This window comes from Zychaea mexicana (genome assembly GCF_025766255.1).
Source record: "Zychaea mexicana strain RSA 1403 chromosome Unknown BDB00scaffold_47, whole genome shotgun sequence".
Classification (NCBI taxonomy): Eukaryota; Fungi; Mucoromycota; class Mucoromycetes; order Mucorales; family Lichtheimiaceae; genus Zychaea; species Zychaea mexicana.
In genome coordinates, this window is record NW_026516710.1 from 193,225 (window position 1) to 209,693 (window position 16,469).

The window sequence follows — 16,469 nt, forward strand, 5'->3', positions numbered from 1 at the left end:
AAAGGGAAAGAAAAAGATATAAAAAGAGCGACAAAAAAATGGATTGTCTTGCATTGCATTTCTTTCTCATATTTTTCACTTTCTTTTTTCCTGCTCCCTTTCTCTTCCCAGTGCAGTCCACACGCACGCTACTTATATACAGCCAACGCGCGCGCGTCCTACTCAAGAACAACAACCTCAAAAGATGGAACGAAATACACCAGAAGGTATCCACGCCTGGCTGTCGGAAGAATTCAGCCGACCTGGCTGGCAGTCTGCAAGAGTTGCACAAGAAATTAGTAGCGAGGTTCTGGATATGGTGTTGCGGCGCTATGACCAGTACCACCAGTCAGCCAAAGTGGGAATCCTCTTCTCATTGCTGTGCATTCGCAAGAACGACCTGCTGCGCTTGAAGCCTACTATGCAAAAGGTAAGAGCCCTTCTGTCAAACCTTGATTTTTTTTTTTTACTTCCTCAAAAATGGTCAAAAGGATGATGATTGGGTAAGCTTATTCGGGGTTCGAAGAGGGATGACAGTGCGTTTGCGTGTATGGGGAGGGGAAGGGAAAAGGGAAAAGGAAGGAGGAACACTGCGGCATGAAATGATAGCATATCATCACATGATCTCTTGCCTTTTAATCTCCCGCCAGCATCCCTTTGCCTTGCCTTGGATTAAGCTTCACACGCATATAATCATCCTTTTGACACTTCTCTCCATAATAATAAAGAGGTTCGCGCGATCCAACACCCTTTCCAACGCAATGCATTTTTTGGTCTCGAAAGCCCCAGTATACTACTTGAGTTTTCTTGTTCATTTGTGGGGAGTGAGTGATTGCATTATCGAGGAAACAAATTGTCTGTGGAGATTGATAAGGACAGCGTCAACAATGTGTCTTTTTTTTCCACAATTGCGGTAAAGGGATCTTTTTGACAATGAAGTGCGTTGTTATGCTATGCTATTTCCTATTTCCGTATCTCTCCTACAAACACTACAAGTATACTGTCAGACCGTTATCTTATTGCGTTGATTGGGTGGGACGCGGCCTCTTCTCTCTGATATATCTCACATAGACATAATGCAACAGTTGCTAATCCTTATCGACCGTTTATTTATAATAGTTCTTTGCTCGGGCCGTGCAAGACACGGACAACTGGGTGCAAACCACAGCCCACATTCTACAAGATGTCCCAACCGACCGCAAACTGAACATGAACATTGAAGAATGGTCTGCTTCGTTCGGTACTTTGTTGACGGATCTTTGCAGTACCGGTAAGTAGAAAAAAAGGCATAATTTTGAATATAGAAAGTACTCTTTCAACTGTTGCTAAAACATACATGAATCTTCCCATAGTCAAAGAAAAAGGGATCAGCTTCCATGCAAACGAATACGCTACCATGATCCCCGAAGCTCGCGAAGACTTTGTCTACGGCACCGACGCGTTCAAAGCCAACAAGCCAACCCTCAAGCGACACTTTGTTCTCAAGACACCTCCCGAACAGACCGCGCGTACTAAGCATCGCAAACAAGTCCTCAAGGCGCTGGTCGACAAGGAACGTGCCGAGTTGGCAGCTACAGCAGCAACAACACCCGTGTCGCCTACAACACCCTTGATGAATTCGGGCATGGTGCGTCCTGTGCCCGGCTCTTTGAACGGTCCAGCTACCAAACGTCAAGCTCTAGCGCCTCCATCCCAGAATTTGTTCATCAACCGAAGTCAGGCTGCTGCTGCTGCTGCTGGCGGCCCACGGCGAACGATGGTTGGAGGATCCCAACCGCCACGACCCGCACCAGGCGCAAACAGTCTCTTCAATACTCGGCCACAAACAAGACCGATGGGTGCCCCAGGTGCCTCCAGTATGTTTATTCCGTCCCGGAAAGGCTCATTGGGCGGGTCCACTCGACCTCCACCTGTACGAACTGTTCCACCCTCTGCGTCCATTGGTAACAACATTGGCAGTCCGGTACCTCCCACCACACCGAAAGGTTTTCAAAAGCAATCACGTGTTCAAATGGTGGACTTCTCCGAATCAACAAGAATGCTTCAGGATAACGACCGTAACGCAAAGGAGGCTAAAGAAAGTAGGTTCGATTTTTTTTCTGTTTCTGGTGGGAAAGGAAAAAGAAACTCATACGTCTCTTTATTGATTGTCTGATAGAGGAAAAGGCCGAAAAAGAAGCTCAAAAACAAGAGAATTTGCTGCGACGACAACGGGAAAGAGAAGAAAATCAGAGATTCAAGGAAAAGGCTCGGGTTGCAAAGCGCCAACGAGTAACATCATCGACGGTAGCTGACGCCAACAGCGAAACACCTACTTCTCCACTCAACCATCCATCAGCATCATCATCACCCACTATGCGTAAGTGCCATCGTCGTTATAGTAAAAACTCATATGGCGGGGTTCGTCGAGCGTGATGTTAAAGTGTATTACTATAGCGACTGCTGGGTCTTCATCTCCTCCACCTGCTACCAACACGTCAAGTCCTACCCCAATCGATGCCGCCAATGATGAAAACTTTATGCAAGATTCATCACGTACGTTCAAAGGCGACGCTTCTTCATCATCATCTATGGCTGTATAAACAACCCACAGTGCATCCACGGCCACCAACCCCCCATCCAATTCAACACATGTTTGCAGGTCAACCAGATGATGATGACGAACGACAACCACCATCATAATCTCTCTTTCGTTTTTCAGTATATACACTTCTTCCCTTGCTCTCTCTATACATAGCTTTTTCCCCTACGATGCTAAAATTATCATCATCACAGTTTCACTCTGTAATCCCATATACCAACCCTTTCTTTTATAAATAGTCCTAGTGTTTCTTTGCGTGTATAAAATTTATTTTTACTATTAGCTCGATTCACAGTCTCTGTTATTAAATGATTTGCAGTTGTCCTATGACTGATATCAAAGCCAACGCATCAGCTACATCGACGCCTCCTTTGTACGCATCACTAGGAAGCCTTATCATTGACGACATCGTTTATCAGAATGGTACAGAAGAACGTAATGTCCTCGGTGGTGCTGGCATTTATGCCATCTATGGTTCGTCGTCATCCTGAAAACAGTAAAAGAAAATCACGTAATTACCAATGCCACCAACAAATAGACATTTTTTAACGCTAGGCATGCGCGTTTGGTTGAATCCACCCGAGTCGGAAAAGATTGGTTACATAGCACAAGAAGGGTACGATCACCCTCCCGCTGTTGCTGACCAATTGGAAAAACTTGACATCACGTTACGAAGGCAACAGCATGCAGACTTACATACCACTCGCGGTTTAAATACGTTTGGACCCAACGATCATCGGTACGCTATTTATCACACTCCCTTGACTTTCTCTATATCTTAATCTTGTTTCCTTTCCATTTTTCAGCGACTTTGAATATATCCATCCTATCATTCGACTTACGGCACAAGATCCACCGGATGATTGGGTCCACTCGCTTCGCGTGATGCATATCATTTGCTCACCTGAACGCGCGATAGAGATCGTTACAGAATGGCGGGAACGAGGTGGATCATCAACTGCATTTATATGGGAACCAGTGCCATGGTCCTGTCTGTCCGAGGTGAGAGAGGACTTGGTACCAAAAACAAGAAAACGAGTCTAAAACATATGGAAAATGTTATATAGCGATATGAAATGGTATGCAAGGCAGCAAAACTAGTGGATGTGTTGACTCCCAACCATGAAGAAGCAGCCGCCATGCTAGGCAACTCGACCTTGGATCCAGAGACATGTGCTCAAAGGCTATACTATGCTACCCAAACCAACATTGTCATTCGTGCAGGTAAACAAGGCGCAGTGGTTGTCACGGATAATGTGCTTGAATGGGTTCCTGCTTATTGGAAGGAACAGGACAGTGATAAGATTCAGGACGTGACAGGTGCCGGAAATGCATTCTGTGGTGGCATGTGTATTGGCTGGGTTGCATCCAACGGCAATGCTGTGATTGCTGCACGCTATGGTGCCATTTCTGCCAGCTACATTGTGGAACAAGTCGGTTTACCGACATACGAAAGAGATAATTATGAATGGAATCAAGGTCCTTGTGCTCAAGAACGCCTAAGTAGCCTTTTATTATTAAAAAACTAATAATTAAACTCAAATGGGAGCACTTTAAGTGCACTCTTTGATAGATAACCAAATGTACTATCATCCGATCCTTGCTGTGGCAAATCATAAAACAACTTGTGCGCCAATCCTTTGTTTTCTTTATAATTGCTTTTGGTATTCCATTTTGTCCAAAAGAATTCAACCGCAGTGTCAATGATCTGTGTGATATCAATGTAGGTGCTGAGTCGCATTTCTGGATTACGTTCCTTGAGCTTGTATATCACCGTCAATGTCTCAACGGCAACCTGGCGCTCAGCTGGATCGATAAACCAGCTTAAAAAGCCTTCAACTGCAATCGCAAAGTTGAACTCTTCGGCAGTTTTTTCGAGGACGGTTGGATCACGTGGTAGAGTGTGTCGATGGATTCGTAGGCCTTGTGAGCTATCCAGGATTTGCCATGTGTTGGGAAAGAACTGGGGTGGAACGCGATTGAGTGCACCATCGTTTTTGCGTCGACGCAGCCAGCGACCGTTTGAGTTTGGATACGTTTCACTGGTGCTACTCGTCGTGGTGGTCGTGGGGCTATCGTTGTTATTGTTCTTGGCTGTCTTGCTGTTCGCCACAGTTGTAATAGTCTTTTCGACTAGTTCGGTTGGACCCGTGTGGTTGTACTGTTCAATGAAAGGGAATGAAGAAGACGGTGATAGAGCACTATGACTGCTGCTACTGTTGCCTCGCTTTTCACCAATGAAGACATACGAGTCTCGATACTGTACTTGACGGATCTTGGTACTCCCCAAACTCTCCAAAGCTTCGATACCTTCTTTACCAAGATGCTCGGTACAGTCGTCCTTGACAGCAATGACTACGACCGTGCCAGGCGAGAGCCAATCAATGAATCGTTTGAATTCCAAACTTTCGTCAGTAGATATGTGAGTATCAAACGATCCACGCTCCAACAACAGTTGAGTACTGCGGTCAATAGCCCAAACGTGGATACCGCGCGAGTTGCCATGCAACGTGTTGCCATTGATATCGACGCGTGCAAAGTTGCCCCAGGTATATCCTGCTGATTGGACACGGATAACCAACTTGTTTGTATCCGCTGTTGTTGGTGGTGTCGATTTTGTAACTACTTGTTCTTGTTGTTGTTGCTCCTGTTGTTCTTTTCTGGACAAAGGTAAAGACAGCATTAAGAAACCGCCAGGCTTGTCGCGCACGACGATGTCACTGTCACATAAACCAGGCCCAGACAAGATCGTTCCCAACAGAGTTTTGAGTTCGAATGGCGAGAGCTGCATCAAATGCTCGACAGCTTCTTCTTCATCACACCCGTTCGTACGGCTAATCTCTTCACGTAAAGCGATAATGATGTAGTGTGTCCGGAGTCGCAAAATACCGTCAAAGATATGTGGTACGGTTCGAATCAAGCTGCCGAGATAGATGATGATTTCTTGCACGACAGGCCCTTCGCGTACATCGTCGTTGCTAAATGTATATATACGGTTTAAATTTCAAACATACTGTCTCCGTGTATACACAGAAGCTAAAAAGTAAAAAATTACAGCTTAATTACCAATGCTCAGCGATCATTTTACTCAGTGCATCGGGCGCAGTAGGCATCGACATGAGATATTCTTGCGGTCCGGAACCAATGCTGACTTGCTTTTGTCGAATAACCAAGTCAGTGATATTGATTGTGAGCGAAGGTACGATCTTGTGCAATAAGCCAGCTGCTTGACGAGCAATCGACCAGTATTGCAACCGCATGGACTTCAGATAAACTTCTTCGAGCAGTTCTTTTATTGTGGCTTGCAGCTCCTCGATGTAGAAATCAATCGGTTGACAGGACGCAAGATATTGTAGCAAGTCTACCGTTAAAAATGAAAAGCGGGCAAAAAAGGTCAGAAAACTAAGAGTACAGGATATACATAATTTCCTTATCATCCTCGAAGCAAGCTCTGAACTTACCAATCTGATCGTAGAGATTGACAGATGCGACCAGACTTTCCAAGGCCTGCTGAAATTGGGATGTATCACCCAGCATCAATGAGAGCATATCCGAAGCAGCGGGCGATTCGCTCATTGGACGATCCGACGAGGCATCTCCAGGGAATGGCGATCCAGTGCTCTCGGTCGATCCATCCGCATGAGCCACTGTTTTCCGTGTAGCTGGGCTATGCTGCTCTGGCTCCTTGAGCTTAAATTTTGGCTCATCATCATTAGTATCATCTTCTGGCGTCTTGAGATTCGCCAATGCCGTCGACAACTGCTCAAAATAGCTTTCTTGATTCAACTTATCCAATGGGGACGCCAAAGATTTACCATGGAACGCCGTATTGCGTCGTCGTGGAGTTTTGCTACCAGGCGTCATGCGACCGCCAGGGGTATTCGCCTGTGTTTTCCCTTCATCATAACCCAGTTTACGATGGATGGAACGACGTCGATTCCGCGCCGTCTTGTTAGCAAACAACAAGATGCTTTCCCAATCCATATCCGGCTGATTAATCAAAAAGTCGAGTGATTCAATGTTGCTTGTATTGACCGATTCCTGCAGTCGGCAAAGACGGACTCGAACACCGTTACTGCTCTCACCACAACGTAAATTCATGAAACAATTGAGCAGATTCTTTTGAGATTGGTCGCTCGCGGTGGCTAGATCCGATCGTTTGGTGAAGAGTTGTCCTCGCATAGCGCCCAGCAATGCGTTGGTCAATACGACGACCATGGTGGGTCGGCCTGGATAGAACCAGTTTTGGCTTGTAAAGCTTAATTCGCTTTCGAATGCTGATACTAGGTAGTCGGGGTCAGTGTTGAGATAAAATTCTTCATTGTCCATAAAATGAGGCGTAAAGGCATAGATTTGGCCTTGGATGCGATATAGTCGTGATGTCCCGAGAACACCCACGGGTCTAGCGTTGACAGAATAGACATGTAGTTAGTGTAATTCCTTTAAGCTTATGATAAATCCCCTACTTGAATTTTTACAAACATGTTACCTTTTGGGCCTGCCGCTCAATCCCAATTTTGTGTTTCTTCCCAACCCAGCATAGACTTCGGTCAATGCGCGAGGATGTAATACAGTTGTGTTTGACGCGATCTCACTCATAGTCTGAGTCTCGAGACCATACATGGACAATGTGCTTTGCAAAGTCGAGTCTTCTGACAGCAAAACAATTTGTACGATATGTTGTCGTGGTACCTGTTTGGCAGCGAACCGACGACCCAGGGGATCGACTTCGGACGGTGACAGCAAATCTTCTTCAATGAGACAACCCAAGAAATACAGCGAAAGTGCCCACACCAATGGCAAGTTATCGTTGGGACAGCGTATCTGGGAATGCGGATTGGCCTTTTCGGCTTCAATGTTTTCAGAAGGAACATAGTACAATTCGGCCACCAAAGGGATACTAATGCCAGGATCGGTATTGAACGAATATTTAGACGACGACCCAGCAGGCGACACAGTACCACCACCGGGAGACATGGGCAACTGGTGCATATTCATGGAGTCAATAATCAATGGCTCCAATTTTTTACGGTATTCTCGTGCTTGTTCCATGTCGCCCGTAAATAATCCTTCTAGCACCAAGTACGTGAAAAACAGCGGCCATTCGGATTCAATGTTTTCGAATATCTTGAGCTCGTTTAAGTTGTAATGCAAGCGCGATGTGTCCTCTAGCACAGTTTGATGGCCGTCGCGCAGAAATCGTTTCCAGCCGTATTTGCCTTCTAGTTTTTCTTTGGCTTCTTGTTTGGAGCGTCGGATCAGGTCGGGATCGGTGACTGCAAAGGCTGGGAATCCAATCACGGATAAGACCGAGCCATCGATTTCTTTGGAGTTGGATTCGCGTGGTAAGAAGCTGTGTAGTGTGGTGGCATTGCGTGTCAACTCGTCTGGAAGCACATGAATGACCTGTATGTATCTGCTGGGTTACTGAAAAATATATCGTCGGATATGCATAGAAAGAAAATACGTACCGTGGTGGGACCGCCGCGTGCACCAAATAAATTAACTCCGTTGATAGCGCGTAATGCAGCCAGAGCCATGCCAATGGAGGAAGAGTTCAACTCGGGTTGTCCATGGTTCGACTTGTTCCCACGCTCCCAGATGCCATAGTCCGGTGTACGGTATGCACCTGTTGACCAAAAACAAAAACGAATTGTACGATCATTTTGTTAGTTAGTGATTACATGGATACAATTCGAATAAAAATATAAAGATACTTTACGCTCGATATAGAACACTAAGTTCTGTACAAAGTCTACTTCATCTTGGGTGTATATGATTGTAAATCCGCTCGTAGTCATGTCAGCCAACGCCAGAAGGAAAAAGCTGGTTGCGTCAATCTATCATCATTCATTCCATTGGTAGTACATACAGCTTCTTTCTCAATTTCATATGATATCCATCGTAATAAACAATAAATGGATCTTTTACCTGTAAATGACCCCAATCAAAATCACCCACGACAGTCTCGCCATTGGTGGTGTTGTATTTGGCATGTAGCGAATGCTCTAGTGTTTGTGTCTTTTTGAACTTTTCGACTTTCTCAGCTTGACGCATCATGGCGAACAGTAATCCGCGCATCAGTTTGATTACCGCGTGTTCCAGCTCATCTAATATGGATGTATCAGTTCTCTATTCACTGAAAAAATAATAAAAAGGAGGCCAAAAGACTATAGGCGCGTACATGCTCGTCCATTGTCGTTGTCAACTCGTCGATATGCAAGGGCCAGGCCGTAGACAGCATAGATAGAGTATACATTGTCCCTGTAACCGATCCAGCAGAAAGCATCATCGATAAGCATTTGACCCGTGTTTTTTGAAGGACTCTCCATCAATCTTTGTATCCGGCCCATTCACCCCTCCATCCCGTTAAATCCTGTTTTAGCTTACCGTACCCAGGCGTCGGTATAATCACCATGGGTCTATAAAATAATACAGGTCCGTTCCTCTCGTCAGCATTATCGCCACCACTCTCCGGCCCCTCCAGCATTTTAAACACAGTCCATCCTCCTTTGTCTTCTCCCGTACCGTGATTGCTACCGATGCCGGCATAAGGCCACTAACAGCGTTCTGTTTACTTAAAATCGTTGCATTGATTGCCTGATAAAAGTAATCCAGTCGCTGAAGCGAGCGTTGCGTTGCTATTGAGTAATGTGCTGTCATATGTTAGAAAGAGGGAAGAAAAGTTGGAGGAAAAAAAGGATGGAGAAAGGAAACAAATATCATGAAAGGGGTTCCAGATCGTAGGCCCTTTTTTGTTGTTGTTGCTTCCTGCTTACTTTTGTTGTAAAACAATAACTTGTGTCACCCTAGTGATCTCGGCCATAAACTGTGGACTCTTTATCAGTGCTCAAATCTATGACGTTTATGTATGTCTGTCCTTCCGGTTGGGTGCACGAGCCAGCTTTGGGGTTGCAACTACAGTTCTTCTCCGCCTCGTTTCGACAAGAATAACGACCCAACAAATTATTTTCATGCTAAAACAACGGCCGCCGACATGCTTTATCTCCTAATGCAGGAATCAACTCGACTGCATCTCGGTCCATCTTTTTGTCTGCAAGAATCGAGCTCCTTTCCCGACGGGAAAAGAAGAACAGAACGGTCAGGTGGTGATCGTGGTGGATAGAATAGAACAAGGGCAATCACACCAGGACAGGTAAATATCCGTCCTACTCCGAGCGCTACACACGATTTCTTTCTCATGCAGACACAAAATTTTGTTTTGATACTGCCGTCATCATCAAATCCAGTAGTACAGTAAGTGAAAAATCGATTTTGTACACAGTTCTGTCATGTTCTATACATATTGCTTGGTGGTGGCAAATCATGCTGCATGAGCGAAGGTAAAGATAAGTGTGACGACAGACGATAGATAACGCTAGTAGACTACTTTCCAAAATCAGATAATACTTGTTTGAGTGTAACTGTATATACTCTGCTTAATGTATACGTGTATATTTTTTTAAAGTAATAACGTAAAAGACGGCACATGTACATTGATACCTTGGAACCGGTTACAAACAGGTCATCAGAACAGCAACATTACAGCCTGGCGATTCTTAAACATAATGGAGATATATATCGCCTCAATTGCATATTTAAAGACTACCAGAAACATAAGCTGGATCTAGTATGTTCCTTGGCAACCGCAGACTTCATCTCGTTGCTATATATCAAGCGGTTTTGCCATGCAACAAGTGTCTTTCGTGTGACGGAGTTTCAACGGGCAAAGTTTTTCATGTGTGAACTCGAGAAACCTACTTTCGGCACACACTGTTTTATTTATTTTGACATGGCAGAAAGTGGTGGCGATCGACGAGCCGAGCGACTTGCACGTAAAATTGAGGCTTCCAAAAACAAAAAACCAGCCAAATCAAAAAACAAAGAAAAAGCAGCAGCTCGAGAACAAGAGCGACGCGAAGCAGTCTTTAACGCATTTAGCAACTTTTACCAAGAAGAATATGGCCATGAGCGATGGCAAACGCTGATAGAAGCACTGAAAAAGCCCGTACGACATTGCATCATGGTCAACAAGTACAGCAACACGGACGATTTCAAAGAACGTTTATCGACATTACCAGAACTTATTCCACTCTCCTTTGTTCGTATACCTTGCTTTGCTACCACAGCAGACCGATTCCCCCATCCACGAAAAGACCGTGCTGGTATTACGGACTATTACATTTTGGATGCCGGATCTGTCCTGGCGACAGAGGCATTGGATATCCAGCCGGATGATCGTGTGTTGGATCTATGTGCTGCACCGGGCGGCAAGTCTGTATCTGTTCTGCAACGATTGGGTGCGTATGGCTCTTTGACAGTGAATGAATTGTCGCCGGATCGACGACGTCGGTTACGCATTGTCCTTGATGATTACCTGTCGCCCAAGGACGAACGCATCACTGTATTAGGCAAGGATGGCACAAAATGGTACTCTGAGCCGGAACAATACGACAAAGTGTTGCTCGACGCGCCATGTTCTTCGGAAAGACATTTGTTGCACGACGATAAGGAGTTCGAACAATGGTCGCCCAAACGAACAGTCCATAATGCCGAGCGACAACTCAAGCTGCTCAAGGCGGCTGTGCATTCGGTGTGTGTTGGTGGGTTGGTTGTTTATGGCACATGCTCGATCAGCTCGACCGAGAACGATAAGGTGGTTTCGAAAATGATCCGCAAGGGCAAAGTACCTGTCGAAGTAGTGAAGAAGACATTCCCAATTGGTGAACGGACGAAGTATGGGTGGATCATTTTGCCCGATAAGACCGATGGCTGGGGACCGCTGTATTTTTCAGTATTGCGTCGGACAGGTGTATCGAAGCAAGAAGAACAGCAGGACAACGACAATGAAGGGGATCATAATAATGAAGCTTAGAAAGAGCGTGGTTGTGGCAGTCACTTTTTTTTTTTCGTTTGCATGATGGGCCTAATTTATTCCCCGAAACTCTACTTTAAAAAATAGCTCGTAGCTTTTCCTTTACCTTCCATAATCCTCTTTTCTTTTCTTTTTCTTTGTCTCGCGCTCAACCCCCGCATACAACAACCCTCACTTTTTTCATACCTTACACATCTAACACACAAACACACAAAACATGTTTGGCTGCATCGTAGCGGGCAGACTGGTATGGTAAATAATATCACTATCATTCATTGTACACGAAAATGACGGATTACATTTCATATTTATTGCTCTGGTGAATACAAACGTTCAACAGGTCCAAACAAATTTGCAACAGGTGGATGTGAACAAGTACGTCTTTGAGCTTTCCGACGCACAGTCCATCAATCATTTAGTCGTATTTCTTCTCGGTACCATACCTTTCCAACAAGGCTTTGGTGCAACTGTCCATTTACTATGGCCAAACAAAGAATGGCAGCTATTGGGAGTGTAAGTCCTTTCATACCTAGAAAAGAATGGATCGATAGGGAAAATGGAACTCTAACCTCATCATACGAAATATGTTTGACTCTTGTGTAGATTATTAAACGAAAAACCTAGCGCGATCTTTCGGTTACGGCAAAATAACAACGCAGCAACAACAACGCCGCAAGTGTCAACACCTGCAACACTCGGTATTTCCATTGAACCCATCGACATTATACAACAACAAGTCGAAACGCAAGGTTCAGCATCCATGATGGACACGCCCGGTGATGGCACGCAAATGGCTATCGTGAAACCACCACCCACAACACCTAATTTGAACCAAGCGGGTCAGCTTGCTTCAAAGATTCTGGATAACCTGTACAACTATGTCACCTCATTCGTTCAACAAGATTTGCCACTGGATGCCATCCCGCTCTCGACACTCAGCGATCGAGGCTATTTACCCCTCAAGGCATTCCAGACCTGGTACGAAAATCTTAGTCGAAAACTTGGTAATGATCCGAATTACCTGACTTCGGACAAGAGTGGATAACATACATACATATCGTGATCAAATTGAGACAAACGCCAGTAAATTCCTTATAACCTAGCACATAAAAAACAGCAAATAATAAAATAATAAGTATCCCTCACAAGATTTTATTGGATACGATTGATAATTTCCTCTAGTCAGCATGAGAAAGCTCGACAGCGAAGCCAACGAGTACACGGGAGAATTGCAACATGTGGTCGAAGGAAAGATATTTTATGCTATCGTCCGAAGTATGGATGCGTTGGTTCGAATCCTCAAACGAGCTCTCAATCATAAACGCGGAAGGATAACCGAATTTGCGCCAGGATGCGTGATCTAATAAGGACGTGTATGAAGTGAACAGGAGGGAAAAAGGAGGGGCGGAGAGACCATGGTCATCAGGTCAGAAACTTACCACTGCAGGCATAACCGCATTTAGTATCTACAACAGGTATCTCGGCATAGGATTTAATCAAATCCCGAATAAAATTGGTCAGCTATACGAAATGTATACAGTCGTTGGTTAGATTCTCATATTGACTTCTTCCTCCTTTGCCTATATAGACTTCCTGTCGGTACCTTGTCATTGACATAGTCCGTGACAAGACCAATAACTTCGCCATGTGCACCAATGTAACCCGTCATATCGTTCTGGATCATGGCGACGATTTCTCTTCCTTCTTTGTTGTACTGCTTTGCCACTTCTTGGGAGCCTAAAAGGCCTCCTTCTTCAGCACTGTACCAGTGGAACTCAACAGGTCGCTCAGGCTGGAAACCATTCTTGACAAGCGTGCGGAAGACTTCCAAGATCGTGACAGTACCGCTACCATCATCCTAATAGAACAGAGTCTATCAGTACATAGGGGACACTAGCTTTTTGTGTTCTAGTACCAATGATCCCGCTACTTTTCAATTTCTTACATCGGCACCAGGCGATCTTCCTAAACTAGGCAGCCACATGTTCACAGAATCCTGATGGGCACTGATGATCACAGCTTCATTGTCGAGGTCTTTGTTGGTGCCTTCAAATCTAGCAATAATAGAAAATTGCTGCCACTGTGTATGCATGCACATCATCCAGGGTGACCGTGCATGAAAAATGGAGGGATTACGCAGCAAAAAGTTTTAGTAGAAAGAAAGGGGATTTGCTTTCTTTCTGATCTGGTTCTTACAGAGTGTTTGAATTCGCGAACGGTAATACGATTGCCAGCTGGCTCAGCGATCTCACGGACTTTGCTGATAAGCCAAGCACACGATTGTGCGCCCCAAGTTGATTTGTAATACCGGGTATGGAACGATGTGAATTTCGCCAACCACTGCTGCATAAAGTCAGTCGTCAGGTCTTTGAGGAAGAGGCTGACCTCGTCCTGATTAGACACGCTGGTCGGAACCTCTGTTGCGTAAAACGTATCAATTTAAAAAAGAGTCGTATGTATCACATGGTAGAATAAAGAAGAGAACCACTTACTGTCGTCACGAGCAGGCCGGACCACGTCGTTATTTTCTTCTTCTTGGTGATCAGTAATGTCCATGAATCGAGTACCTTGCTTAACAAGACCCATGACTTGGAATTCGCTTAACCACTGTGCTGCTTCAGTGTCACTTTACAAAATTGAAAAGTTTAGTTGCCTTGGTTTTAGACAAATGGCCGTGGCAACAAATTGTGTCGTCAAACACAACATACCTGAGCTTAATGAGACGCGATGTCGTTTGTACCGCTTGGTCGTCTTGCTTGACGACTCTTTGGTCAGACTGACCATCGCCTTGGGCGCAGAGTGCGGCGACACAGAGTAACGAAAGAGCGGTCAACGTTTTCATTATTATGGCTTTGAATTTAAAATGAGATAGGAACTATGGTATAAAAGAAAAGAAGAAGCGATTTTTTTTTTTCGCTCGGGAACAGGAAAATAAGTTACTGCACGGAGCGTGTACGTAACTCTGGAAACTTTGTTTGCCTCCTGTTTGCCACCGCGCACACACGGCGCATATAGGATTCATTCTTCCCCTTCAAGAGCTGCTATTGCACGCCAGTATCCATGCTGTGTATATGTTTTTACACGCTTCTCTTTCCGCCGGATGATAGTAAATTTTAAACGAGTTGCTTCTTTGGTTGGTATGTCAATACAGGTGTACGCCACTGATAAGTTCCGGCTCTTTGGAAATTTTAGGCTGGATTAAAATCTCATATGTTGCTGTACTATAAGCGAAGCGAGCACAAGGAATAGGAGATGCATGCTGGACTCACTCCCTTGAGAAGATTTACTTTAGTGTATAAAAGGGGTATCATCTGCACATTTATGCATTTAGCATAAAATTCTCAGATTGGTACACAGCCAAAGGCGCGACCAGATACTTGAACCTCCAGCTTCTTAGCTTTTGAACACACGCAAACAAACAACTACATACTACAACAAGTATTATCCCAATCACATGTATATGCTGAGCCTTTTGGTGCAGCTTTTTCTATGCATTGTACATTGGAAGGAAGTATCATAATTGGCAGCCATGTTGATCCCAGAAGATACGTTATTAGTCAGCTAAGTAGTTATGACGTACTTACAGTATCTGAACTAGACAACCCCAACTTGAATATTTTGGACTTTATTATCTGTTCTAGCAAATACTGCTAGCGGTTTTTACGCGTTGCAACAATTTGTTTTTCCGAGCAAATCGTTTCATGCGGCAGGTTTCTCTTGTCAAAAGTGTCTTCCACTTGACTCGACAATTTGTTGAGGGTCTATAACAGCGACAAGAGGAGAAAACTACAGTGCAAAATTTGAGTTATCTATGCAAGAAGCGTGCCCGGGATAAATGCCGCCTTCATGTTCAGTTGATTGGAATTGATGATTTTCTTTTCTGCAAAAAAAAATGGATCGTTAAGAAAACGCACAGAATTAGCTGCTAGAACTAGTAACAACTAAAGTAGTAGTAAGAATAAGTTAAGTTGTTGTACCATATAATGACTGCTTTTCATACGTTGTTGAGTATGTATAACTGATGTTAAAAGATCCCAGTATGAGAAAACGCAAGAACTGTGCTCTTTTTTTATATCATATAAACAGCTTTTTTGCTCGGTTGTCGGCTGTACACAATAGCACAACATGTATGATGGCGGATAAAATACTGAAAAGGCAACGCGCATTATTTGACATAGCGCACTTTGTTTCCATAATGGAATATACCTGATAAACCATTGATTGCCATGTTGCTTATGATTACATACACATTTGCTATGATAGTTTTTGCTGTGATTCATGGGTGTAGATTGTCGTTTTTGAGTGTTATCATTAGGGGTGGCACTCCATCAATGATGCGCTCAGAGCCAAGTGCAATCCTATCAGTTGTAATAAGGAGGGATGACAATGGAAAGATAAATTGAAGGATACAGTAGTATAATTTTGGGAGTTCATTATCGATAAATCAATAGTGGCAGCACGCAATTCTATAGCTTCTCCTGATGAGCTTTCCATATACTGTTTTACCATAAGTAATCAGTTTTCCGGACCCCATTAACAGAACTACAAATCGATATAGTAATACTTCAATATAGTGATGGGATTCAGGTCTCATTGCTTATAGCATTATAGCGAGCGGCCAATGTACTAAACTGTGCCGTTGCATAACCCGGTGATGAGCATATACTAGCGGCACTTTCCAAATCACTGTTTTACAGTGTGTTTCAGATATCACGGTCGAGCACGACAAAACTGGCTATGGATGTATGTAGATGCAAACGATCATCTATATAGTAGAGATATCGGGACACAGCAAATCATATGAATATCTATTGTTGTTATCGTTGTTCAAATACATCAAAAAAGGCGATAATGACAGAAGACGGATCAATCGCTTCGTCAGCCAAGTATAAAGTTCGCACTATCCTGCTACTACTGCGTTGCACCATCATCATCTCAGCTGCTGCTGAGAGTAAAACAATCCTTTATTGTCTTATGAACGCTTCCTCTTTCGAACCATCCCGCCCATCGGCGGGTGCAATATGAAAAAGAGCG

The 16,469-nt window shown here is 44.2% G+C and overlaps 6 protein-coding genes across 6 annotated transcripts; 4 read left to right on the forward strand and 2 right to left on the reverse strand.

Annotated features, from left to right (window-relative positions):
* Window positions 1-63: 63 nt before the first annotated feature.
* Window positions 64-2,820, forward strand: BDB00DRAFT_828354 (uncharacterized protein). The gene is made up of 4 exons (XM_053123847.1): window positions 64-409; window positions 1,099-1,249; window positions 1,332-2,060; window positions 2,138-2,820. Exons 1-4 carry the CDS (start codon window positions 185-187, stop codon window positions 2,392-2,394), a joined length of 1,362 nt encoding a protein of 453 aa, XP_052978730.1. The 5' UTR covers window positions 64-184; the 3' UTR covers window positions 2,395-2,820.
* Window positions 2,821-2,823: 3 nt separating this feature from the next.
* BDB00DRAFT_910157 (Ribokinase-like protein) lies at window positions 2,824-4,089 on the forward strand (the record flags this gene model as incomplete). The annotated part of the gene is made up of 4 exons (XM_053128651.1): window positions 2,824-3,034; window positions 3,116-3,299; window positions 3,367-3,562; window positions 3,628-4,089. The coding sequence occupies exons 1-4, from the start codon at window positions 2,869-2,871 to the stop codon at window positions 4,087-4,089; spliced, it is 1,008 nt and encodes a 335-aa protein (XP_052978731.1). The 5' UTR covers window positions 2,824-2,868.
* BDB00DRAFT_765406 (glycosyl hydrolases family 15-domain-containing protein) lies at window positions 4,086-9,223 on the reverse strand (the record flags this gene model as incomplete). Its single annotated transcript, XM_053119508.1, has 10 exons — window positions 4,086-5,191; window positions 5,252-5,538; window positions 5,627-5,921; window positions 6,022-6,962; window positions 7,050-7,966; window positions 8,032-8,189; window positions 8,283-8,400; window positions 8,492-8,690; window positions 8,951-8,982; window positions 9,089-9,223. 10 exons carry the CDS (start codon window positions 9,221-9,223, stop codon window positions 4,086-4,088), a joined length of 4,188 nt encoding a protein of 1,395 aa, XP_052978732.1.
* Window positions 9,224-9,606: 383 nt separating this feature from the next.
* On the forward strand, window positions 9,607-11,560 carry BDB00DRAFT_433330 (S-adenosyl-L-methionine-dependent methyltransferase). Its single transcript, XM_053117374.1, has 2 exons — window positions 9,607-9,903; window positions 10,029-11,560. Exon 2 carries the CDS (start codon window positions 10,050-10,052, stop codon window positions 11,433-11,435), a length of 1,386 nt encoding a protein of 461 aa, XP_052978733.1. The 5' UTR covers window positions 9,607-9,903; window positions 10,029-10,049; the 3' UTR covers window positions 11,436-11,560.
* Window positions 11,561-11,652: 92 nt separating this feature from the next.
* BDB00DRAFT_873389 (uncharacterized protein) lies at window positions 11,653-12,480 on the forward strand (the record flags this gene model as incomplete). The annotated part of the gene is made up of 3 exons (XM_053127086.1): window positions 11,653-11,682; window positions 11,776-11,948; window positions 12,039-12,480. The coding sequence occupies 3 exons, from the start codon at window positions 11,653-11,655 to the stop codon at window positions 12,478-12,480; spliced, it is 645 nt and encodes a 214-aa protein (XP_052978734.1).
* A 93-nt stretch (window positions 12,481-12,573) lies between these two features.
* Window positions 12,574-14,746, reverse strand: BDB00DRAFT_929696 (uncharacterized protein). Its single transcript, XM_053128974.1, has 7 exons — window positions 14,144-14,746; window positions 13,928-14,061; window positions 13,632-13,852; window positions 13,381-13,515; window positions 13,039-13,293; window positions 12,875-12,956; window positions 12,574-12,795 (listed from the first exon to the last, which is right to left on the reverse strand). Exons 1-7 carry the CDS (start codon window positions 14,275-14,277, stop codon window positions 12,614-12,616), a joined length of 1,143 nt encoding a protein of 380 aa, XP_052978735.1. The 5' UTR covers window positions 14,278-14,746; the 3' UTR covers window positions 12,574-12,613.
* Between the last annotated feature and the right edge of the window lie 1,723 nt (window positions 14,747-16,469).

What these genes read in the sequence shown, in the direction of transcription:
- BDB00DRAFT_828354 (XM_053123847.1), top strand. Translation starts at nt 185, where the DNA reads ATGGAACGAAATACACCAGAAGGTATCCACGCCTGGCTGTCGGAAGAA. An exon ending in GACGGATCTTTGCAGTACCG is followed by an intron (nt 1,250 to 1,331) that starts GTAAGTAGAAAA and finishes ATCTTCCCATAG; the next exon opens with TCAAAGAAAAAGGGATCAGC. An exon ending in CGCAAAGGAGGCTAAAGAAA is followed by an intron (nt 2,061 to 2,137) that starts GTAGGTTCGATT and finishes ATTGTCTGATAG; the next exon opens with AGGAAAAGGCCGAAAAAGAA.
- BDB00DRAFT_433330 (XM_053117374.1), top strand. Translation starts at nt 10,050, where the DNA reads ATGTACATTGATACCTTGGAACCGGTTACAAACAGGTCATCAGAACAG.
- BDB00DRAFT_929696 (XM_053128974.1), bottom strand. Translation starts at nt 14,277, where the DNA reads ATGAAAACGTTGACCGCTCTTTCGTTACTCTGTGTCGCCGCACTCTGC. An exon ending in TTCGCGAATTCAAACACTCT is followed by an intron (nt 13,516 to 13,631) that starts GTAAGAACCAGA and finishes ATGCATACACAG; the next exon opens with TGGCAGCAATTTTCTATTAT. An exon ending in ATGCGGTTATGCCTGCAGTG is followed by an intron (nt 12,796 to 12,874) that starts GTAAGTTTCTGA and finishes CGTCCTTATTAG; the next exon opens with ATCACGCATCCTGGCGCAAA.